This window comes from Prinia subflava, chromosome 3, assembly GCF_021018805.1.
Source record: "Prinia subflava isolate CZ2003 ecotype Zambia chromosome 3, Cam_Psub_1.2, whole genome shotgun sequence".
Taxonomy (NCBI): domain Eukaryota; kingdom Metazoa; phylum Chordata; class Aves; order Passeriformes; family Cisticolidae; genus Prinia; species Prinia subflava.
Window position 1 is genome coordinate 18,871,616 of NC_086249.1, and position 24,488 is coordinate 18,896,103.

The 24,488-nt window shown below is 50.8% G+C and overlaps 2 protein-coding genes and 1 long non-coding RNA gene across 5 annotated transcripts; 1 reads left to right on the plus strand and 2 right to left on the minus strand.

The window, feature by feature from the left end:
• The first annotated feature begins 1,129 nt into the window (after positions 1 to 1,129).
• Positions 1,130 to 7,889, plus strand: MLF2 (myeloid leukemia factor 2). The gene is made up of 9 exons (XM_063394202.1): positions 1,130 to 1,266; positions 1,429 to 1,502; positions 3,295 to 3,421; positions 3,891 to 3,926; positions 5,356 to 5,409; positions 5,812 to 5,937; positions 6,274 to 6,433; positions 6,525 to 6,765; positions 7,302 to 7,889. Exons 2-8 carry the CDS (start codon positions 1,453 to 1,455, stop codon positions 6,701 to 6,703), a joined length of 732 nt encoding a protein of 243 aa, XP_063250272.1. The 5' UTR covers positions 1,130 to 1,266; positions 1,429 to 1,452; the 3' UTR covers positions 6,704 to 6,765; positions 7,302 to 7,889.
• Positions 7,311 to 10,364, minus strand: LOC134548951 (uncharacterized). Its single transcript, XR_010079960.1, has 2 exons — positions 9,249 to 10,364; positions 7,311 to 8,221 (listed from the first exon to the last, which is right to left on the minus strand). It is a non-coding gene; the product is annotated as an uncharacterized LOC134548951 (long non-coding RNA).
• A 7,199-nt stretch (positions 10,365 to 17,563) lies between these two features.
• On the minus strand, positions 17,564 to 21,431 carry COPS7A (COP9 signalosome subunit 7A). Of its 3 annotated transcripts, none has more exons than XM_063394205.1 (8): positions 21,157 to 21,431; positions 21,002 to 21,077; positions 20,383 to 20,471; positions 20,106 to 20,308; positions 19,529 to 19,634; positions 19,024 to 19,175; positions 18,814 to 18,879; positions 17,564 to 18,534 (listed from the first exon to the last, which is right to left on the minus strand). In XM_063394205.1, the coding sequence occupies exons 1-7, from the start codon at positions 21,316 to 21,318 to the stop codon at positions 18,840 to 18,842; spliced, it is 828 nt and encodes a 275-aa protein (XP_063250275.1). In that variant the 5' UTR covers positions 21,319 to 21,431; the 3' UTR covers positions 17,564 to 18,534; positions 18,814 to 18,839. The 3 variants fall into 3 exon arrangements, with proteins under 3 accessions (XP_063250275.1, XP_063250274.1, XP_063250273.1); XM_063394204.1 differs by having other exon boundaries at positions 17,564 to 18,672; XM_063394203.1 differs by having other exon boundaries at positions 17,564 to 18,879.
• Positions 21,432 to 24,488: the final 3,057 nt, after the last annotated feature.

Below are 24,488 nucleotides of genomic sequence, written 5' to 3' on the forward strand. Positions count from 1 at the left end.
AGGTCTTCTTTCTCAATACCAAGCAGTTTTGAGACCTGCTGTAGCAAGAAGTAGTGCCAAGTCCTCTATGCATTCCACACGTAAATCATGCTACTGGGTCATTTTCCTCTGTTAGACTCCGAAATCCAAGGACATGGCTCCTGCCACAACTCAGGAGCTCGATTTCTCAACCACTTCTTGCAACCTGCTATTTCCAGTCCTCTGGCGCAGGTCCAGTCTGGCTCCTGCACATGGTGGGCCGGATGCAACAGTCAACAGCAGCACCACTGAGGAAGCGTGCCCCGAGCTGGAGCCGGGATGAGTCAGTCTGCTCCCTTCCCTGTCATCTGGTGGAGCTGGCGGTAGCTGAAGGCAGCCAGCATTCCCCAGGGATGGTGACAAAGGTGTCATGGCCCTGCTTTCTGGAGATTCCCCAGCACTGCAGTAGGTGCACACAAGTCCCTGCGCTTTGCCTGTGATTGCCAGTGGCTGTCCAGGATCAGTGACGACCCACAGCTGGCTTACAAAGTGTCCTCCCTGCTTCTGCCCGCAGAGCACTGCCTGCACACGCTGTCCATGTGCTCAGCACAGCCAGGCAGCTCTGTGGGTGCCTCCTACATGCCCATGCCATGCAGGAAGCCTGGGATAAGTGCTGCCTCTGCAGCGGCCAGGCATCGCTGTGGACTCTGGCCAGGAGCCAACTGGCCACGAGCCACAGGGGTTACTACAGAATCACAGAATATTCTGATCCATCAGGATCATCGAGTCCAGCTCCTGGCCCTGCACAGGCCCATTACCAAGGGTCACACCATGTGCCTGAGAGTGTTGTCCAAAGACATTTTGAACTGTCAGGCTTAGTGCTGTGGCTGCTTTCCTGGGGAGCCTGTTGCAATGCCCAGCTACCCCCCAGTGAAAAACCTGTTCCCGATATCCAGCCTAGACCTCTCCTGACACAGCTTCAGGCCATTCCCACGGCTCCTGTCACTGGTCCGCAGCGCGAAGGGATGAGTGCCTGCCCCGCGGTGCAGAGGAAGCCGTGCGGAGCCGTGGGCCCTGCCCGGTCTGTGTTATCCCATTCCTTCTCCCGGCTGCCCGGCGGGAGGAGCGGCCCGCGGGGGCGCCAGGGGGCGCTGTGCCGCGCAGCCCCGCCCCGCCCTCCCCCGGGGCGGGCGCGCATGCGCGGCGCGGGCGGGGCGGAGGCAGCGCGGTCCGGGGCGCGATGGGCGCGGAGGCGTGAGCGGCCCGGGGGCTCGGGCTGCGCCGCACCGGGACCGCCGACACCGGCAGGCACGGCGGGGCAGGGCCGCGGCGGGCGGGCCGGGTCGGGGGGCGGGGGGAGCGCTGCCATCACCTGCCGGGCTGGCGGCGGGGCGGGGGGAGGCGGTTCCGGCGCTCCGCCCCTCCCCGCCCTCAGCCCCGGCTGCGCTCAGCGCCCTCTCCCCTCCGCAGAGGCCGCCCCCGAGCGAGGGAAGCATGTTCCGGCTGATGAGGGATGGCGAGCCCGAGGACCCCATGTTCGCCATGTGAGTCGGGGTGGGCGTCCTGCTGGGGGTCGGTGGCGGGGAGCGAGGGAAGGGGGGAGGGCGGGCTGCGGCACGGATGGCCCCCGGGGAGGTGTGCGCTGCCCCCGCGTCCCACCGGGCGGGCAGAGGCCGGGCGGGCCCGGAGCGCCGCTGCGGCGCGGCTGTCGGGGCACAAACACAAACATCCTGCGCAGGGGCAGCGCGGCGAATCGCAGCGACCGCGTCGGTCTCGTTTCTGCGATACTGGAGCGTGGTCTTGGAGGAAAGCGTAATAAAGTAGGCCAAAAGGCACCGCTGCTGGCTGAGAGGAAGAGAGGGCTGGAATAACTAATCTTTTTCTTTGCGCAAGGATTTTATTTTTTTTTTCTTATGCAAAGTAGGGTTGCAGTTGAGATAGATAAAATCTGCTGCTCTGTCCAGTGTTTGTTGCTGTACTGCACAGGAAGTCATTAATGGAGCTGGAGAAGGCTGCTGGAGCAGTTGACAAGTTGTGAGGAACAAAGTAAAGAGAAGACAACGAGTAGTTTTAAAACACAAGTATTGAAATCTAACAAAGGTCCCAAGAACTCTTCCTGTAATTCCTGTCACTGAATGTTTTTGTTTCCGTCCTCAGTACAGAAATTGGATGCTATTGATAAATTTTGGCAGTGACACTAAGCTGGCAGCCCTTGCCAAAGTGGATAAGGAATAGACTGTAATACAGGAAGAATTGGATTATGTTAAACAAGACACTACAAGACAAGAAATTTGGTGAAATTTATGCATGTAGAAGAATAGTCCATTTTTGCTTATGAAATCAGTAGTAAGCAAGAATTTTATCAGCTGTGAGCAAATTAGCAGGAGAGGAGACCTTGATGTCCCAGTTAGTCACCGAATGACAGTGTGTTCTCATTAACATGGCAGGTATGAGTCTAGCTTTTATTATGGGAAGCATTTCCAGTAGAGACAGAAAAGTATTGGTTTGTAGTGGGTACTTCTGTGATCTTAGGAACAGTCTGTGCTGTAGAGGTCATTAATGCTCAAGAGGGATAATTGCAGACCATAAGATGTGCAGGAAAAAAGCTATGGTATTTCCCAGAAGTTTCTTATTGTGGTCACTCTATTCTGTGAGTGTTTATCCTTACTCTCCTTTTCCTCCTCCTGCTTCGCCAACGTGTGTGAATGCACGCAGGCCTCATAAGTGGAGGCTGCAAAAGAAGGGAAAACCAATTAGGGATTATCGCAGTTATTGTTCCCTTTCTCCTTCAAATCGGGAAAAGCTGTATGTGGTCTCATCCCCTGGGGGGCAGAGGGGTGTCAGGCCACGCAGTCCATTCTGGAGGTTCCAGTCTTGCATTTCATGGTTTGTGTCCGTGTACATGGAGGGGTGAGAGGACGATATTTAGGATCTCCTGCTCCCTGGTGCCATTAAGTGTAGCCGTCACTTTGCAGCCAGGAAGGTCTTCGTGCCCCTCCCTATAAAGGATGTTAGAGCAGTGAGGTTCTGGAGTGGCCTTGGCCGTACTTGGCTCCAGAGCAGTACTGGAAGCAGAACACCAACCTACTTCTGAGCAGACAGAAATTAGTACCTGAGAGGGCTTCTGTGGTGTGAAACCTTCTATCACGAGAAATGTGATGGGATGCAGAGGTACCTTCCAGCCCCGGTAATCACCATAGACATCACAGACTTCTCAGGATTCTGAGTTTTCAGCTCGGGAGGGAATGTACAGTTGTGTAAGAAAAACTCAGAGCTGGGAGGAGTGGATTATATGGGGCTTTGTCCTCACCATTGTTCTCTCCACCTCTCCTGAAGGGATCCCTTTGCCATCCACCGGCAGCACATGAACCGCATGCTGTCGGGGAGCTTCGGGTTCGGGCCGCTCCTTGGCATCACGGATGGGAGCACGCCTGGGGCTCGCCAGCCTGGCCGCAGGATGCAGGTAACAGAGGGGCTGAGTGCAGGCTAGAATTTCTCAAACTGCTCTGTCCGTTTCCATCTCCCACCCTTCCTGGGTTGGGCACCCCCTCTCCACACAGGTGGTGGGTGCAGAATAAATCTCCTAGGCAGTGGTGTTCTGGTCCTTCTCTTTACCCCACCTCTGTTATATTAATGCACTGAATGCCACTGCCTTCTAGGTTGGACAGGAGGAAGGGTATAAACATGTGTTGTGTCTCAAGGATCTGAATTCATATAATGGGGAGAAATTTAGGAGCGTCACCTCATGTCAGGTTTGTTAGGGGTGATATGGCTTGAACCCCCAGGAATCCTTGGGGCGCTTTCTTGATCTGTTTGTAGAGCCCGAGTGTTCCCAGTTCTGTTTCTGAGAAGGATTAATGTGTTCTGATGAGGATCTAATGTTTGGCTGTTGCAAAGTCATTCTCTGTTCTGTTTTTCTGTTCTCCTGGCAGGCAGGAGCTGTTTCACCCTTTGGGATGCTCGGCATGGTAAGTTTTCTGTTTTTCTGGGTCAGATTAGAGGCTTTCCAAGTAGTGGCTCCATACTGAGATTCATCAGCACTGTGTGCAACCAGTGCTAAAATGTAGCCATCTGTGAGCATGACCAGCTAGCCTACCAGGTAGGGAGGATGGGAATGTCTGAGGAGACCAGGATGAGCTTTAGATTTATAGTAAATGGAATAGGGAAGAGGGTATTGAACTGAAACTGGAAGCATCTGGTTTCTCTTGGACCTCTCATTGAGTTGCTTTATGACTTCAGGCCTTTACCTTGTTTCCCCTCTAATGTTTTAATCCTGTCCGTGAGCTGTTTCTGAACAGAGTTTCTCTGTATATGTGGGGAAGTTGTATTTGCACCTTGACCAGAGAAAAGCCATAAAGCTGTTATAGCACAATATTTCATGGGAATTGGGACAGTTAATATCTGGGAAGAGCAGATAGTCCCTTAATAACCTCATATGTCTGAAAAGAAGCTGCAGATCTGCAGGTAATGGAGGAGCTGTGAGGATGCAAGGAAAGGACTCGGCCATCAGTAGGCAGAGGGGATTATTGCACCTCCTTTGCTGGTGGTGGCGGCTGGAGAAGCCAGCAGAATACTTCAGGTAACAGGGCTGGAATGAGAATGCTGTGTGTACGTGAGAACACCAGGCTCGGAGCGTGCCTATCTCCGTCTTCCACCAAGATGATACAGTGGAAATAGATTATTCCAGATTCAGCAACTTCAGCTGTCTTCCTCTGCAGAATTGCCTCAATGAAAGAGACTTTAGCGTCCCAGAATTTTTGTAGCTCAAAGGAGGATTAATAAGACTACAAACACATAGACTTCAAAGTATAATAACGTTGTGTGTGAGTACTGCTCTGCTGGAAACGAGAACAAGAGGCTACTCGAGGAAACAAAAAAAAAAGAAATCAGCAAGTTTGAGCTGACATTGTAATTTTGTTTATATATTGCACAATTAACCTGTGAGACCTGCTGGCCCAGGGTGCTACTGCAGCATTCAGCTTTACAGGATGGAAAAGGCAGGTGTTTGTAGGGGAAAATAAGCAAATTTGTTGTTATGCTAGAATGAAAACAATCAGTGGAAACTTTCTTAAGATCACTGATAGTGCACATGCTGAGATTTCTTCTCCTGACTTTGCTGAGTGCCCAGGCTCACAAACCCCAGTGCATCTGCAGTTGGATGCCAACTAAAAGAACAGCCTTTGCCAGAACACTGGGAAGTGCAACCTGAGAGAATGGAGAGAAGAGCAACCCCAAATTCTGGTTTTGTTTTTTTTTTTCTACGTTACTGAAAGAACGTGAAAACAATCAAGGTTTTTCTTTTTAGGCAGCAGGGTTTTTTTGCAGATAGTTTGTTGTTCTTTCCTCATGTCTCTTCACAGACTGACTACTCCTGTGTTCTCTTTTCCTTTTTATCAGGCAGGTGGCTTTATAGATATGTTTGGGATGATGAACGACATGATTGGAAACATGGTAAGAACCCTCCATGAACCGTTCTGTACTGAGGGGAGTGCTGAGGGTGCTTCTGCCACCCCTCTAATGCCTCTCGTCTTGCTGTGCTGCTTGGGATGGACTGAGCCACACCTGCCAAGGTGGCAGAGGCTGTAAGCTTTGCTTCATCACTGGGAGTCAGTGACAGAGCTTGTTCCTGAGTGCAGGGAGAGGAGAGGGGTGAGGAAGGAAGTGTGGGGGTGGACTTGTTTAGCAAGAAATAAATATTAATTTAACAGGAAGATGTATTCTCCAGAAAAATGGATCCATGGAGATTATATTCTTCCTATTGTAACTTCTCCCTTCATTGTATAGAGAGAATTAAATGCCATCTCTTCTTCCCTCCCATCCCTTCTCCCCACCATTCCCCATGCCTGCGTGCAGGAGCATATGACAAGTGGTGCTAACTGCCAGACATTTACCTCCTCCACCGTCATCTCCTACTCCAACCTGGGCGACGGGCCCAAAGTCTACCAGGAGACCTCAGAGATGCGTTCAGCACCTGGCGGGGTAAGGGGGAGGCCGCTGCCTTTGCTGTGAGAGGGTGGCCTTCCTTTGGTGGCTTTGTGGGTGGCCACCCGCAGCACTTTGGCTTTGCAGTCAGCCGCAGTTGGAGGAGCACATTGTGCTCTTGTGACTCACTGAACCGTGCCAAGGGCCCCTGGGAGGAAGTGGGAAGTGCTGGCAGAGGGGAATCCATTCTTCCCTCTTGGTAACGTTGCGTCTGGCATCCTGGGAGTGGTGGCAATGCAGCTTGGCTGGAATACTGGAGGCAGGAATCGGGGTGCCTTAGGGGGCTGGGAGAAGGAATGAAAAGGTCTATTCCAAGAGGGAATCTGCCCCCAGATCCGTGAGACGAGGCGAACCGTAAGGGACTCGGACAGCGGCTTGGAACAGATGTCGATTGGACACCACATCAGGGAGAGGGCCCACATCATGCAGCGGTCCCGGAACCATCGCACAGGTGACCAGGAGGAGAGGCAGGACTACATCAACATGGATGAAAGTGAGTAGCGCCCGTGTCCTCCTCCCAACAAAGCCAGGTGTCGCTTCCCCACCTGCTCCTCCCCACCCGCGCCCGTTGTCTCCCCGCGCAGGCGACGCGGCCGCGTTCGACGACGAGTGGCGGCGAGAGACGTCCCGGTTCCGGCCGCAGCGGGGCCTGGAGTACCGGCGCCACGAGGGCAGCGGCGGCCGGCGCGCCGAGGGCACCCGGCTGGCGATCCAGGGCCCTGAGGATTCTCCCTCCAGACAGTCCCGCCGCTATGACTGGTGAACTGGGAGCAGACCTTGTGGGGGGTGCGGCATGGCCACCCCCAAGTCTACCTACACGCCCTTGTAAGTCTTAACAAGTCCCTTCCTTGTCTTCCGCTGCGTGGCTGCCCCTTAGACATAGGGCTATTCTTTTCTTTGCACTAATCTTACGTTATTTTGAAGTTTCAGTTGCAAAGGGGTTTTCCCACTTTGAGAGAGCAGGGGAAGGTGTGAATTTTGAGAAGATGCTGTGCTGAATGGGAAGATGGAAGCTGTTTAAGTCAGCTTTGTCATGAACAAAAGACCTGTGGTGTCAGCTTGAACTGATGGCTGAAATAGTATGACATGATGTAGGATTGCAATCTGTGGAGTGTTTATATTGTCATTGTATAGAACTTAGAGACCATTTGCTGTCCATCCAGTTTGAAATATAAGTAAGTGCTGGTGTCTGCTCTCCTGTGCTTTGAATAGGGCTTCTTAGGATGTGATCTAGTGCTTGAAAGGGGACATTTTCCCCTTTTTTTGATGTCTAGACATCAGGTTAAAACATGTCTTTATCCGTCTTCTGCTTTCTAGGCACCACTTACTCTTTTCATGTCTTCTGTTTCCTTTCCTCCCAGGTACAGCCAGTGAAACTCTGAAGCCCCTTCAAAGCACCACTTGGACCCTCCTCAAATTTAGTATTAACCTCCCTCCCACTTAAGAATTGAAACAAAGCAACTAATCTTCTGCATTGCTCTTTTTCACCCCATTTGGGTGCTGCAGTGGGGCATGGGGAATCTCACTGATGTGCAAGGAACACATTAATTGCCCATTCCCTCTCTGCTGTCCCTCGGCTCTGTTCTTTCTGCCAGTAGTGCTGGGCATGAGGAGCTGCCACCTTGCCTCTTCCATCCTTTCCACTCTTTCTGTGCTGGGTTGGGCTGGTTCTGAAGTTTGTGTTTAGTCCCCTGTGAAAGGAATACGAGGGAATTCTGCTAGAACCGCCTGTCAGTCCCCTCACCGGGACAGAGGCTTCGATTCCCCTGCTGCTCCTTGGCACATCTGTGGAGAAGCAGAGGGATCTGTGTGTTGGAGAAGGGAGGAGCAGAACAAAAGCTGGATCAGCCTGTGGGCCCCCGACCCCTCTTCAATCAGCTCCCCCACTTTTTTAATTTGTGAAACTTGTAACTAGATGTTTACTGAATAAAGAAACAAACTGTAAAGAATTGGCGGATCAGTCTTTACATTCAGCTGAGCTAATCGTGCCTGCTGTGGAATAAAGTAACCTCTTTCACATCCTTGGAAAATTGCTGAGGAGAAACTTGGTGTTAAATTCTAAGGCTTTGTTTTCTTACAGAAAATAGCCTAATAGCCTTCCCATGTAGCCACAGACTGAGATGATGCTCAACATGGAAATTGTGAAAGAAGACCCAAGAACTCACCATTTGCAAAAAATGCCCTCTAATTGCTGTAGTTTTGCTGTGCACTCAAGGGAAATTGGTTGGTCTTTCTTGCTGCCTGCTCAGCTGTGCAGCCCTGAATTGGGCCTCTGGGGTTCCTACACAGACAGGGAATACTTCCATTATTTTCTTATTATATCACTGTAACATCAGCTGACGTTACGAAATGACCTTTTCTTAACTTCTTCAGTACTAGGTGAAAATTGAGAGGCGTTAGGAATACAGGACCACAGAAGATCTCCTGAGTTCTTGGCCAGTTTCGTGCCCTGGCACACACCCTTACACAAACCTCTTCATCAGTTTTGTTTGGAACAGAAGGCAGGAAATCAATGCATGACTTAACTTGGAAGTGTTGCACATGTGGGCACCAACAGAGAGACACACCTTGCTGGGGACTGACTGTCCTGCCCTGAAAAAAGGATGCAGCATCCACCTTCTGGAAGCCCAGGGCAAAGTTTGCAGGTGTTCCACCCTTCAAGGAAGTGCAGAACAGAGCCATGGCTCATGGCAAGCTCTGTCCCCACTTCCCCATGCTCTTTTGTCACATGGCAAACCCCAGTAGGAGTCATAGAATAGTTTGGTTTGGAAGGACTTCAAAGACAGCAGTCTGCTGTCCCTGGCAGTGGAGTGACTTTCTGGAGGTGTCATAGTCATGGCAAGCCCTGAGGAGAGCAGGGCTGAAGGGGGAGTTACACAGAAAAAAAGCAGGGGTTGGGAGAGGTTTCATGGAAGTCGTCTTGGGGTTGGCAGACTGTGAAAGAAGGGACTGCAACAACAGCAGCCCTCATCTCTGGCAATCTGGAGCCAGTGCAAGATGTGGCACCTGGTGTATTGATCCAGTGGAGAACCAGCTGAGCTCAGAAAGGTGCTCAGAGCATGGAGATGGTTGCAGTAACTGGCTGCCAGGTCCTGGCCAGGTTTTAGGCAATGTCTGAGATGGAGAATAGGAAAGTGGCCATGGTGATGGCAGGGATTAACACTGACCTTTGATCGTGAGGATCCATTCCTCTTTGGGCATGGATTTCCTAATCTGGATCTAATCCCAAATCCTTTTACCTGGATTCAGCCTTTGCTCCCTGTTGGGTGCTGTCCTGGTTACGGATTTAGGTAGGGAGGGTAATTTACCTGGCTGCCTGAGCCTTGCCAGCTGCTGTGCAGTCATTCCCAAGGTCTCGCCCTTCTCCAGGGGCAGCAAGGTGGTCTAGGAATATGGAAAAGAAGTTCTGTGAGAGGAGAACTTTGTGCTAAGAAAGGAGCCCAGGGGACAGTTCTAGAGATCCCAAACCAGGAAGTAGGGGAAGTTATTGAGAGGGCGACCCCTGTGTTTGTCCCAGGCTGACATGGTACATGAACTTCTGACTTCAGAAAGCAGGAGGGTTTTTTCCAAAGAAGGGAACACACCTACCTGGGGTTAATTTTTTCCTGTTAGTTACAGTTTCAAATGAAATGGTTGCCCCTTACAAGCAGTCTACCTCCTGTATCTGAGCACAGGAAAGGCTGGGATGAGACTCTTCCATTTCTGAAATGTCTGTGATAGCTGTGCCAGCAAGATGGAGAAAGAGAAGTTTGGATGTTCTCAACATGAAAATCAAACAGTATTTATTTCAGATGGGCAGGGCATGGTTCCAAGTCATCCTTGTCCTTCCAAGGGAGACAAAATCCCTTCTTGCTCCTTCTCCCTTAGCTGTCACCTTCAAATGGGACAAATTGAAGCACCAAATCAATGCAGTTCAGTGGTACTACTGGATCTTCCTGAGGAGCAAGTAGGGCACCTGAAGTGAGGCAGAGGGGCCTGACACACTTTAAAGAGACAGAGGGAAGGGGAAGTGGGTAGAATGAGGTGGAGAGAGGCTGGAAACACTAGTAGGAAGATGGATAGTATCATCTCAGGTGAGAATGCACCAGTTACACGCAAACAAACCAGAAACTTAGGTGGTTTTGTTTGTTGCATATTCAGTTTTCCATAATTGAAAACGTATCATGAAAGTAAAACCCATTAGGGCTAGTGGGAACTTTGTCCTTACATTATTTTTGTGGGTAGCCCTGAAGGTCTGTGCATCTTTCACTGTATCTTTTGAAGTATTGTAAAATACTGGGGCAATTGTAAAATACTGAGGAGAAAGAAATCTGGGAAAGTTAACCTGGTGCCAGTGTTTGTAAATAAAAAATTAGATGATATCCCCACCTGTAAACCAGGTAAACTGATGTTAAATCAAGATAAGAGCTGCAAAATGCATTAAATTTAAAAATAACTATTTGTGTCCCAGTGTTTATAATATGTGATTTTACTTCTTGAAATCATTCCTGTCCAACAACTGTGATAATTTCTGATTAAATTATGGGTTGGGTTAACAAAGGCACTACAGCAACCCAGAGTCAGAGGTTACAACAGCAGGAGGCGTTTTATCTGGCCACACAAGGCTATGTTCTGATGTAAAATAAGTTCGTAATTATTAAAACAACAAAAGGGCCAATATTATAAATTTTAGTTCACTGATAGATTTCAAGTAATGAGGGGGAAAAGAGACTGTAGAATATGAAATTATTTCCACTAGGATGTTGTTCTGAAACTAATGCTCATTAGTAACTTGATTAATGATCTGAAAGAAGGTATTAAGCCAGTGCTGATGAAGCTTTCAGAGGATCCAAAGAACAATGAAAGTAATAAATGTTAGAAAAAGATGAGATGTACCGAACAGTCAGTATCTATTGGTGTGTTTATTTATAAACAGCAGGTATTTTTGGCTGCACTGAATGTAGGAAAGACATTCACCCAGGGACATAAGCATAGTCTGTGCTCTTTCAAGATGGAGAACTCCAAAAGGAATTGGATTGGAAGACAACCAAGGAAATTAATGATACTTGCATATACTTCCTCTGTGCAGATGGGTTACACTGGGATGCATTAGCCTGTGTTCACCAAGAGCAGAGGTAAAAATTCTCCCCTTTGAAGGATCACAGAATGGTTTGGACTGGAGGGGACCTTAAAGATCATCCAGTTCCAGCCCCCCTGCCATGGGCAGGGACACCTCCCACAGACCAGGTGGCTCAGAGCTCCATCCAACCTGGCCTTGAACACTGCCAGGGATGGGGCATCCACAGCTTCTCTGGGCAGCCTGTGCCAGTGCCTCACCACTCTCACAGTAAAGAATTTCATCCTGACATCCAGCATAAACACGCTCTCTTTCAGCTTGAAGCCATCCCCTTTCTCCTGTCACTACATGGTCTTGTAAATAGTCTTTCTCCATCTTTCTTGTAGGCTCCCTTCAGGAAGGCTGCAATTAGGTCACCCCAAAACCTTCTCTTGTCCAGACTGGACAATCCAAATCCTCTTTCATTTTCTCAGCCTTTCTTTGTAGGAGAGGTGCTCCATCCCTCTGATCAATTTGGTATATCAGACTAGTGAACGAGTTGTGGTAAATCTGGGTATTGGACACTAAAAAGGAAGCCAAAGAAGACTCAAGAAGGGCGAAACAAGGATGACTTGAAGCCTCGCAGTACAGGTTGACATGAACTCAAGATTCCCGTGTCTGAGTTCGCTCCACTGGAGCCAGGCTGGCGTTACCTAAACAGGAAGGAGCCTTCTGACAGTAGAGGGCTCTTCAGCCCAGCAGAAAACCTGCAGCGACCTCTCGGTGGGACTGGGAATGAAGGCAGACCTTGGCTGAGAGCAGTAGAGCACCTCCCTTTCCCAGCTCTCCCCACTCCAAACCCCAGGGGGTGTCCCAAAGACAATTTGGGGAGTGGGCACAGGAACGGGGCGAGGGAGTTCTTGGCCACTCGAGAAGCCAAGCGACGTGATTATACCAGTCCCTCTGGGCTTCAAAAAATCTGTGAGTAGGAGAGGGAAACAGACTGGCACAGGGCTAGGCTGAAGGGAAAGGTGGGAAGGGCAGGATGAGACCTTTTGATTTGACAAGGGCTTCAAAGCGGGTGGGACCAACCACAGAGAGCTGCAGGAAGCAGAGCTCTCTGTGGGCACAATGGTTTGGGAAACAAACAGGCACTGCCATGCGGCTGGAGTGTAAAATCCTACAGGCATTGGCTGCAGTGCTGGAGAACAAAAGGATTTAAAATAGACCTCAGTCCAGAGTATAACTTAAAATGGTTTGATTTGCAATATTTTTTTTTATTTTTCATAACACTCTAAAAAATGGACTTGATTTTATTTTTCAGCCCTGTCTTACATGTAACTGGGATTTTTTTCCCTCCTGGGAATTTTCCTTTTTAAAGACAACACTTCAAAAACTGTTCCCATAGGGAAACTTTACTTTGGTTATTATTACTTCCACTATCTCCTCACATCTGGATGGCTTTTTAAATCCTGAGGGCACTTAATATAAACTTAGCATGGGGGGAAAAGGTAATAAAAGGAAGGGAAATAGAACAGACACTACCTGTCTCCAGCTGTTGGTGATGTAATGTCCAGAGGTAAGCTGGAAGATTAGACACTAGCCTCACAATTTCCATCCCTTACTAGTGACAGAAAAGGAGAACAAAGGTTGCAAAAGAAAAAATGCTTGAGTAAATAAATAAAACCCAGCAACATTGCCAGCTTGGATGAGGGTATCACACAGGAGGATGTAGGTGGCCTTGAAGGTGTCAGTAACAGCAAAAGAGCTAAAGTTTGTAGGAGAATGTGAAAAGGAACATAGGACCTAAAATGAAGATTTTAGCTATAAACTGGAGCTTCTTTGATTATAACCATCAGAAAATAAGAAATACTCTGGATCACCAGAGAAGACATGTAATCCAGGAGGCATTTCTGGTAGCTATAGGTTGTGTTACTGTGCCTGTGAGAGATGCTGATCAGACTTCACCTGTGGAAGAGAACTGTGCTCATTTCTAGCCAAGAAAGCTTAATTTGAAGTGCAGGTAAGAGAGCACTTTTGCACTCTGTTTGAAGAGCAAGTAAGAGAGTATGGAGAGCTCACAGTGCACAAGGGGGCTGATGTGGTTAGTTAAGCAAAGTGAAGTCTGTACTCAGGGGAAATAAACACCAGGGAGGAAGTACAGCTTCAGCTAGAGCCACGCTGGCACAGGCACAAGAGAATATAAACTAGCTGGGAATTCATTTAAGCTGGAAATTAAAAAACTTTAACCATTACAGCAGTTGGGTTCTGGGGCAGCATGCCAAGGGGACTAAGTGGGGATAATAAAATGAACCAGTTTGGGGTGGCACCTGAGAAGCTTTTGCAAGGGATTGTGACACCACAGTGGTAAGAGATCACCCTCGGTCACCAGTAGCCTCCTTGCTTTTTCTCCCACCAAAGGAATCATCCATCTTCCCACATCCTGAAACCAGTGCTAAATGCTTCAGAGGCAGATGCAGGCAAAGCCTCCCCAGAAACATTTTCTCCCGATCTGAAGGGGCTGGGGCTTTGCTTGTCCTCAGAACTGGAGGGTGCAGGGTAGTTTTTAACATGTGCACAAGTACTACAGGAATTCTGAACATTCCTGTTAGTGTAAAGGGGTCACAGCTCTCAAATCCAGCTAACATTTTGCTGCCTATTGAATTCATCTCAACAGGAATATAATTGCACACTGCACAGAGAATTTTTGCAAATGAACTCCTTTCCTTGGCAGTGGAGGAGCCTGCCACCAGCAGAGGAGGCAGACAATAGTCCAGCCTAGTTCCATACTGGACCAAGAGGCTCTTGGAAAATGGCAGAAGATGAGAGAACACCTAAAAGATGGGGTGCCTATGGAACCAGTGGAGAAAACAGGTGGTTTTTATATGAGTATTTCAGCTCAGCAGTGACTAGTACTAGGAAAAGGGATGAGGAAAGAAGAGCCCTGCAGGTGGGAACACAGACAGACTCCCATGGAGAGGATGGCAAAAAGGGAAAGGGGTCACAGAAGGAAAATGAGCAGCTATTCCAGGGCATACAAAGGAGACCAGAAGTATGTCAGAGATCTGAGAGATGCATTTGCAGCAGCTGACATGAACTGTGATTGGAAGACAACATGAACTACTCTACCTTGCTCTGCATCATAATCCTGCAGAGCCAGGGCCCGATCCCAGGAAGGGTGGTCCAGCTGTGGCAAGCAGCAGGCACAGCCCTCAGTGGCTGCTGTCAGGGCGTCTTTGAGCACAGGCACGGCCCCTCGGGCTGCAGAGGGGGACACACGTCATCTGTGCCAGCTCTCCCAACAGACCTGACTGTGGGCACCCACCTGGCACAAAGGGCCTTCAGAGGAGCACTGAGCCACTGCCCTGGAGCAGAGGCAAGGCATCCCTGCATGGAGCGCCGGGGGACCACACAGACACACGATCACCCTGCAGACCAGCAGATGCCATCTGGCTGGCTTGGCCATGGCCTCTGCAGCACCACTCCTCAGCTGGGAGCTCACAGGAGGATGGAGGTGGTGGGCATGTGTCCTGCTGCTGGGCAGGGGCAGGGCTCCATCCCCCCTGCTCCCCCCAGCCAGTGTCACTGGCACAAAGGAGACCTGGTAATGTGTAACAGCACTTGGGTACACACCAGTCCGTCCACTCATCAGGAAGCAAACCACCCTGCCAAAGGTCCCCTTTGGTGAACAGAGGCAAGGGCAGCCTCAGCGAGCCCAGTAAATAAAATACTGACTCCTTTTGAGCACACAAACACCATCTCTGACTCCAGAGGTACCTTGGCACAGAGCAGTGGAGGATGGGGAGAACCTTAGAGAAGTCCTGCAGGGTGTCTGCCTGGCTGTGACACTTCTCCCCACTTTCCAGGTACAGATGGGCACTGTGGCAGAGGCCAGGCTGCTGGCAGCAGCTGCCCAGCACCTTCACAACCCTCAAGGAGGGGAGCAGCAAGCTCTCCAGAAGAAACTGTGCCCCAAGAATGCAATAATTACCATCTTTAACGCAAATCCCTGGTTACCTCTTGGCATGGGGCAGCTGGAGATGGCTGGCAAAAGTTGGACATCAGTGGTAGAGCAATTGAGGTCCTCCCCTACCTGCTCCCTTTTCTGAACCCATGTGAAAGCCCCATGCAGATACCCAAAGAGGGGTTGCAACGAATCACTGCACAAGAGCTGTTAGACTTTTTGTGCTGGGGATGGCAGATCTCCTGCTCCTCATTTTGGGATGGACATTTCTCTGGACCGTCTCTTCTACAGCCCCCTAAATCTGATTCCTTTGCAGGGTTTAATGTGTCCAGGTATTTCTGTTCTCCTCTACTCAGGGTCTGTTTTCTTGGTCTTTTCTTTGGAAAAAAATGGGTTAAAACATGAAGACATTTCAAAATGAAAACTTATAATAATGCTCAGTACTTACCTCACTCTTGCTGTCTTTAAAGTGATTTATAAATGTTAACTAATTAATTAATCTTCACATCTTCTCCAACTGAAATTCAGAGTCATGGCTGAAGTGAGCCGTGAAAAATAAACGCGTGGTTTTCAGGTGAAGGGCAAAGGCAAACCCATGCTCCTGCCCTCTGTTTGCCATCCAGCAAAGGCAATTTGCAGCAATACTTTCATTCTGCACTGCAACCCTCTCATTTATTTTTCAGTCCTACCAAAGGTCTGAAGTAATTTTATGTGCTACCTCCAGCTTTCCTTTTCTTAATGGAGGTCTTAAAAGGTGCTCCCTTTGAAAAGTAAACAAAATGGAAGACTCAGAGCTCTGTTTAATCCCAAACTCTCCTGAAGTCCATAACGCAGCCAGCCTGGAGAGGTGGGCAAATGGGAAGGGGTAGAAAGGCCTTTCTATAGCTGTGCTTGGCAAATGCTATTCCCAGAGGGATGAGCTGACCCTGGGAGGTGGGGATGAGCCAGATGTCACATAACAAAACAAGCGCAGAAAGACACAGCTGGACTTGTGCCAGCTGCGACTGAGCCGTGAGGATCTGAGTCTGGGGCCTCAGCACAGCCTGGGGCTGCAGTGGCAAGCCCCCCCAGACCCAGGCTGGGCCACATGCCGGCTGCTGGCACCTGCGTGGGGGTTTGTGCTCCCACGGCTACAGCAGCGCGTGGCACAGAGCTCAGGCACTGCTCTGCCCGGTCTTTGCTGCACAGGGAGGCACACGAACGCTATCACACACAACCAGCCTGGAACTCTCCGTGCTGGCTTCCAACTCCACTCCTGGGATCTGCAGCCTGGATTTAAACTGTGGATTCAGGGCATTTAAACAGACCCTTTATGTCTAATAGCCACAGTTTGGTTAGATAGCAAAGCCCAACAGACCAGAGAGGAGCTAAGACACTTGAGGCAAAGAGCTGTTACAGCTGCTCTTCCTAAGCAGCAGCAGGTTCTTGTGAGACACAAATATCCTCCTCTTCCATTACTGGTAACTTCAGCCCTCCCTGGAGGTGACACTGCTCCAGCCCAGCTCCCGCTGGACGTCAGCCAGTGGCTGTTAGGACACGTGCTTTGTCCGGCTGCTCAGCTCCAGCCCAAGCCCTTTCTCCTCAGTCTGTCTCCTCACACCCCAATGGCTTTTCAAGCAGCAAATTTTTCAAAGGGTGGGAGGTGCCAGACATCTGGCAGGTGCTTGACAGGTATCTCCTCCCCTGCTGGCACCTCGGTCCCAGGCTAGCCCTTCCCGGGGAGCTGAAGGTCTGATACACACGGATGTCACCGTTTCTTGCAGACAATCACAAATGCAGGCAGCACAGTCCCTCTCCTCCCTGGCACAGACAGATGAAGGTGATGTGACACAGAAGGAGGAAGGCTCAGGTGATTTAGGCAAAAGCTGGAAGCTTTGTCACAATCCCTCCCAACAACTTATGGAGAACAGGATTCATCAGGTAGGCTCCCTTTGGCTGCAAATCTGCTAGGTCTCCCTAGGTGGGTGTACACAATCCTGGCCCAGCTCACGTGCTCCAGCAGCCAGATTTGTGTCTCCCATCTGGACAACTTCATACCACAACTCTCCTACTTGGCACTTCTGTGCCAGAGAAACGACAGCCAAGGTGCTCAATGCCTTGTGTAACAGAAGGGGGGAAGGCGTGGGGCTGTCTGAGCTCTTGGGAGACCCCAGCCAGTGACAGCCGTCACCCCAGGACAGCTGGCACATCCCTGTCCCCAGCAGAGCCAGCTGGTATGTCACAGACCACACACAGAAGAACAAACAAAGCTGCTTGGAAGTTTTAGGAGTTCATGGGTTCAGATGACAGGGGTTTCCCACTGACAGTCAGTGCAGCATTACAGCAGCCTGGAACAAGCAAAGCTGCAATATGGCATTAAACCTGCATTTTGTGGGGTTTGAGATCTGAGATGGCACCTTGCTACCACCCGAACAGGCAGACTCACCCCCCTCCCCAGCCCCTTCACAAGACTTCTCACACCTATGTTGCCTCGGCTCCAGCTCTCACCTGTCTGCACAGGGAGCTGACACAGGAGAAAACCCAGCGCAGCCAGTGAACCCAACAAGGCTCCAGAGAGACAAAGCTCCCAGCTTTCCTTCACCAGATTATTTTTTCCATGGTTTGCTCACACACAGAAACACAGGTTCAGGGAATCAAATTTTAGTCTTGGCACAAGGCGCAGAACCAAGCGGGGGTGGGAGTCACGGTGTCAATTTACATTTACATCAGCTACACGTCGTGGAGAGGCAGTGTGACACTGACATCCGTCTGACTCGGCTCCAAGCCAGCCTTGAGGAGGCATCCTTTGAAGAATCTGAGTTAGTTTTTTTTCCTGGGCATCTCACAGGAGTCACTTTGACTGATTTGGATTCTTTTTTTTCCAACCAGACACCACCACCACCCGAGAACAGCCTGTGCAGCATCTATCCTGTGAGAACTCACACATGTGGGCATTGACTCTGCTACCTTCACCTGTCAGGCAAGTCCCCACATTACCTTCCATTCTGTCCAGGATCACAGGACACACAGCATCGACACAAATTAGGACCTTTTCCTCAGTCTCTGCACCTTCCTCTGAGACTACCTGAAAATCACTTTTTGAAGGGCCTAGAGGCAAATCAACCACACAAGAAACATTTTAAATAAGATTTATGATAAATTTCTGTTTTATGGACTCTTATCCCAATAGAGATACTGTGGCATTACCTTTGAAAAGGGAACCTAGTACTCTGAGGATATTCCACTCCAAAATGGAACAGAAGCTCTCGATATCACAGCTTATTTTGGAACCTCCAGAATCGGCATACGAGGCAAAGACATGCCACCCACAGGAGCACAGGTTTGTATAGATATGTCCATAGATCTATATCTTTTTATTGTTTTATATATATTTATAATATATTTATATATTTTTTAAAAGAATCCCTTCAAAAACTACCCTCCCACCTAGCAAAACAAAGATTAAACAATCAAAGACGGAGTCCTGGAGCAAAGTATCCCAGGGGTCTCATAGAGCCGAAAGGACTGCTGAGCACCAGCACCCTCTTTCCAAGCTTCTGTGATGCCCTGCGGGTGCCAAGGTGACTGTCACACCTTTATGGCCCCCGACATTGACCTGTCAAAAGACAGGGAGAGAGAAAGAGAGAAACACGTGGCCGTGGCGATGGGGGCTCGAGCGGCTGGGGAAACAGCAACGTGTACAACCTGAAGCTCAGAGTGTGAAATGCTGTGATGAGAAGGAGGGAGACACTGCCTGGAACGTCAGTAAAGAAGAAAGGAAAAAGAACAAACATGCAGAAGAGTTAGCTGGCAAGATGGATCTCAGAGAAGAGCTCAGAAGCATCACACTTGGGACCCCTGCTACCCCTCCATCACCCGAATCTCTTCGTCTCACCCTCCCAGTTGTGAAGGGAGATCCAGCTAGTTTGATTTAGACCAAATCTTCGCGCTGCCCCGGAGCCTGTGGGCACAGGGAAGAAAAAAAAAAAGAAAAATACAAGTTCACAGTGGACACTCGGGTTCGCATCTCCCTTCCTTCCCAAGTGCACAGAGAAACGTGCACTGATGTGCCCCCACACGTGCTCTGGCTGCCCGCCCTGCTCACCCTTTGGCTTTGGAGGTTTTCTTGCTCGCCTGGCGCTGGTTGGTGCCAGGGGCTGGCTCCCGGAGCTCTGTGAGGTGCTGCTCTGGGTCTTGGGACGTGGCTGCCGCAGCGGCTGCTGTTGTCACTTTAATGGTCTTCTTCAGGTTTGCCACCTGCAGTACCAGCAAAGCAAGAACTAACGGGCTTCCCAAAGCTGGGGGGTTTTTGGCTACAGGTTATTTTTAGTTTCCCTTTAGGTTTCTTTAAAATTTGTTTCTAAGGGAAGCCCTGGAGCTAAGAGCTGCAAGCTGACATCAAGCAAAAGAGCCAACACCTGTCCAGGCCCCTGCACTGCAGAGGAGTATTAAGCTGATTTAGGACTCCTCCTCAGGCACAAGTCCCTGGGGGGTCTGGCCTAGGGAAAAGGCAATGCCTCACTTCAGCAAAGACTGCAACAACCACAGGGTACTGGTTCTAGTTGTTCTAAGGCGAGGGGCACTGGCTGCTCCCTGCTGCGCCCACTCACCTCGCTCTCGATCTGCTGCTTCAGGGCCAGCTGCTGCTCCTTGTGCTGGTTGGCGCGGCTGACCTGCTCTTCGATGCCCGACAGGACAACCTCGCAGCCCTGGCACCTGCAAGGAGACCCACAGCTGAACAGGCCAGGGAACGGGCACAGCGCAGAGAGAAACGGGGAAGACAGCGGACTTCACCTCCACACGCCAAACACTGGGAGATGACAGGCAGGGGAGATACAGGGGCAGGAATCCCATGTAATAACACAGGGAATTATGTTATTATCTGGGAGGGAGACAGGTAAGAAGGCCATGCTGGGTTAAGAACTACAGATAAACACTCAGGAAGCCTCCTGCCAGCAGCCAGCGCTGTGCAAAGCCTGCTGCATTCCCCATCACCCCTCTGGACACAAACGGGAATTTGGGGAAATTATTTTTGGAAAATTACTTTCCTCTAGAGAATGGGAGAGGGGATTGAGTAGGTCACCTCCCAACATCACCCACCCTTGGTGAGACACAAAGGATCCAGGGAAACCACCGGCCACTCCTGCAACCTTTTGTGGGTGTTAGTACTGGGGGCTTCCTCCTCACCACTCCTGCAATGTGCGGGTGATGGTGCTAAGCTCCTCCCTCCGGATGTCCCTCCCAATGCTGTAATCCACCTCCAGGCGCTGGTTCCGTTGATCCAAGCTCCCTCGCAGCACATCTGCATACACGGCCTCAATCACCAGGTCCTCCAGCTGCCGGACATTCTTTAGCTGTAACTGCTCCAACAGCACTGAGTAGGGGATGCACTGTGGAAACATGACGGTAACCAGCATGAGATAATCCCAGTGGGAGGAGAACCCAGGAAAAACAGGGCCACTACCTTGATCTTGGCAGCCAGGGTGACGACTGACAGGTGCCTCAATTTGTTCTTCTGGGCCTCTGTCAAGGGAGGGAGGTTTGCTGCTTCAGCTGTTGTCAGGGGAAAGAATGGGATATTAGGATTTATGCCTCGTTTCCCAGTCCTGCACAGAAGCATCTGTACCACACCCGTCTCTTAAACCGTCTGCACACCAATCCCCCAAGTGGTGCTTCGTCTTGCCAAGCCATGCCCATCAATTCTCAGCTCGAAAGACCTTTCCTGAGCAGCCTTTCCTCCCGCCACCCTCAACTCATCCCTTCTAGCTGTCCCCGGCGTTATTTATGCGGCTCTGCACATCCCAATGGATACCTAAGTCTTTCCCCTGGCCCCTCAAAACCTCCTTTGTCAGGATGCTCTTTGGCAGGCGGCAAACAGCAGCGTTAATTACAGCCAGGTACCCCGCCAGTGTGGGGCCCAAAGCACAGCCGGGCGTGTGTGGGGCCGGGGCTCAGCCCTGCCTGCACGGGGGGCTGCGGGGGAGGGAGGCGCTCCACGCCCCGCGGCCCCGGGGCCTTTCCCGCCCGCGGGACCCCCAACACCGGCCCGGGGGCTCGGGGCCCCCGCCCAGGCCCGGCCTCACCCAGGTAGTCCGCGTAGGTGCCGTAGGCGAAGATGGTGAGGAGGCGGAACACGGGGGAGAACTCGCTGTCGGCCAGCTGCGGGGACACAGGGTCAGGCGGCGCCGCCGGGCCGCGGGCAGGGCCCGGCGGGGCCGCGGGGCCGGGCGGGTCTCACCTCGCGGACGGCGGGCATGTCCAGCAGCTCCCCGAACACGTAGATGCCCGGGGCCTCCAGCACCTGGTGGATCAGGCTGGCGAGCGCGGCGCCGCGGGCTGCCTTGGCCAGCAGCAGGAACTGCTCCTGGCTCTGCCCCGTCACCTTCCCCTCGGCCGCCATGGCGGGGCCCGGCCCGGCCCGGCCGCGCTCGCTCGCCCCCCGCCGCCCCAGCCCCGCGCACCCGCCCGACACCGCCGGCGCGCAGCGGCCGCTTCCGCGTGTGACGCGCACCCGCCGCCCATTGGCGGAGCCGGCGGCTCGTCCCGCCCCCGCCGCTTCCCCATTGGTTAGGCCGGGCGCCGCGCGGCGGCGCAGTCCCGCCGCCAGGGCGCCCCCCGCTGGCGGGGCTGAGCGCTGCCGGCCGCGGTGCATCCGCGCCTCCTCCGGCCATCCCAGGCCATTCCCGGCCATCCCAGGCCATTCCCGACCATCCCAGGCCATTCCCGGCCATTCCCGGCCATCCCAGGTCATTCCCGACCACCCTCGGCCTCTCCCGGCCGCCCTTGTCACCCTGCCACAGCGGCGTTCCTGTCCCCGGGCCAGCCCAGGCTGCGGTCGGCCTGGGGCACAGCCTCCCCCCAGGCAGACAGCGGCTGCCGGCTGGGCCCCAGCCTTGGCCCTGCTGCTCACAGGCACCGGCCAGCCCTCAACCCCATTCTGCACTTGTTCCGTGCCTGCCCTGCTCACCAGCAGCGTCTGCTCACTGTTCTCGTATTTTTCATGACCCGTCCTCTGTCAAAACTCCCCCAAGCTGCTCAGCCGTAGTGAGATGTGCTTTGCACAAGGCAATCAATGCCAGGTGAATATCCACGTATTTATGGGTCTTGCCAGGCTGGTGAATATCTGCTCCTCATCTGTATACGTGGAAATGTTCAAGGCCAGGATTGATGGAGCTCCGAGCAACGTGGTCTAATAGCACAGCTCCCTGCCTTGGGCAGGGATGTTGGAACAAGATGATTTTTAAGGTCCCTTCCAACCCAAACCATTCTGTGATTCTATGATTAATGTTGAAATAACTGGTGAGAAAACAGATGCACTACTATATGGCATGGTATTTTTCACATCTCAGTGATCTGTTCTGTAAGCACCACACCAGAATTAAAAGAGGTGCATGGAATACCTTGTGTGTGCCCACACATCACTCTGATTTTTGTTTTCACACCATTAAGATCTCATTTGAGGAGTGTTTTGGGGATATGTAAATGCAAAAAATCTTATGTTGCAAAGCATCTTACTTATGTATTTAAGCTGTGCATTTCTTAAATCCCTGCATGTCTTCTCTCCTCTACTGCATTAATTTTTACAAAAAAAGGACTTTACTATCTGCTGAATCATTAACCATCGCACTTGTCAAGAAATGCATCCCTGATGCAGGCAGGGTATGGCCATAAAAAGATAGTTTAAATGCTCCACAAGGATAGAAATGCTTATAGTGCACCTTAAGTATCTCTTCGTGGGTGTATGAGTTACAGCAGTGCGGTCATTGTTGAGGGCACGGCTCCCTGTGCCAGGTGAGAGAGAATAAAAAGTGGGGGTCATTTGGGGAAAAAAGCTCCAGAACTTCAGAGCTCTTCTCATCTTGTATAAATCACATGGTAGGCAGAGGTGAGTTGTGAGGGGGGCTGGGAGGAGTGCAGTCATTTCAATAAGCAGTATTAAGCTGTTTGGCCAAGAGTTTCTAGTGCATCACAAATTTCCTCATGGCTGGCTCCTTCAGAAATCCACAATGATTTTCCATGAAAGAAAAAGAGGTAACAAATTGATGGGGGCCTGATACAGTCTATGCAGGTAGCATGGTTTTAGGATGTTAAAATTGTAGAGCCAGCAGGGCAAGTTTGCACTCCAGCACGTGATTGCCAGCAAGAGATTTGGTCTTCAGCTGTATCAGTTTAGCACATATTAAAGGCAGCTGACTTGTGCTTAGCCAGACTTCTGTAACATCTTGAAATAAGTGTAACATCTTGAAATCTTCATCTGGGTAACGTCTACGTTTGTTAAGGTTTTACTTGCCAGTATCAACAACTCTTTTCTCTTGCTTTGACTCTAGTTCTTGTCACACAGCTGCTGTGGTTGAGTCATGGAGAAGGCTCCTTTGGGGTACAATTCTGCTCTAAATACAATTTCAGAGCTGGAAAATACAACCCGTGGCTGCCTTGGGGAGCTGGATCGTTGTCTCCCAAGCTCATTTGTACAGCTGTATGGATTGTCACTGCTCAGTCTCAGGGCCATCCTCTTCAGAAGGAGGGAAACTGTCCAGTGTGGACAGCAATGGTCAGTGTGAAAAACTGAACTTCTAAGGTTAATGATTGTGCCACGAAGATTAGGTGGACATCATTTAAAACTAATTCCAGGCATAAGGAGCAAAACAGCTCTGAGTGCTGGGCCAGAGAAGCAAACATGTGCCCTGAGAGGGGAAGACACCCAAACCCTCAGTCCTGCTCCTGTAGGGCACATTTTCATTTATGTACCCTGATGATCTTAGGTTTGAGATGTCAAAAAAATCTGAAGCTGAGCAAAGAAACTTCTGTGATCATCTTCCATTGGTAACTGAGCATGGGCACATTCAGTGAGCTCTCCTAGGAAAGTGCCTCACACCCAGTGGCTCAGGGCACTGTTGGAAGCTACCCTGGGTCCTCAATGAACAAAGTAGTAAGGAACATTTCCTGTGCTCAAGAAAGACCAAGAAACATGTTACCCACCAGGCATTTCTTCAGGAAGATCATGATGACCAAGAGAAGCAGGAAAGTCTATCAGTCTGTGTTCTCAGAGCCAGCAATATTTGGCCTTCTCCATACAGCAAGATGAAAGGAGAGGCAGGGCCGGTAAGACTGGCTGAGAGCTGTGAAGGCAGGTTACAGGGCAATATTGACAAAGGCATCAACTCCTCCCTGCTTTCCCCTCTCTGTTTCTGTATTTATTTATTATTATTCTGTATCTCTGGCCTGATTCACCATAGCCTCACACGTGCTGTCTTCACTTACACCAGTGCAGGGTGCATTCAAATCAGGTTTAAACGTAGCTCTGCTGATTTGTAGTGTTTCATTACTCTCTTCCCCACCCCCTTGCCGGCTCCTTCCATCTCAGTTTTATCTCTCTATCGATCTGTTTCTCTCTCACTCTCTGACACGCTTGCTGCCTTTCATTATTAGTTAGATAAAGCCTGACAGCCCGAGCATCCTAGCTACATGATGCTCTCTCTGCCTCCTTCTCCACTTTGGCCCCAGTTCCTGCGTGTTGGGCCCCCATGTTTTTGTCTTCTCCTTTTTAATCCTGCATCAAGGGCAAAGACC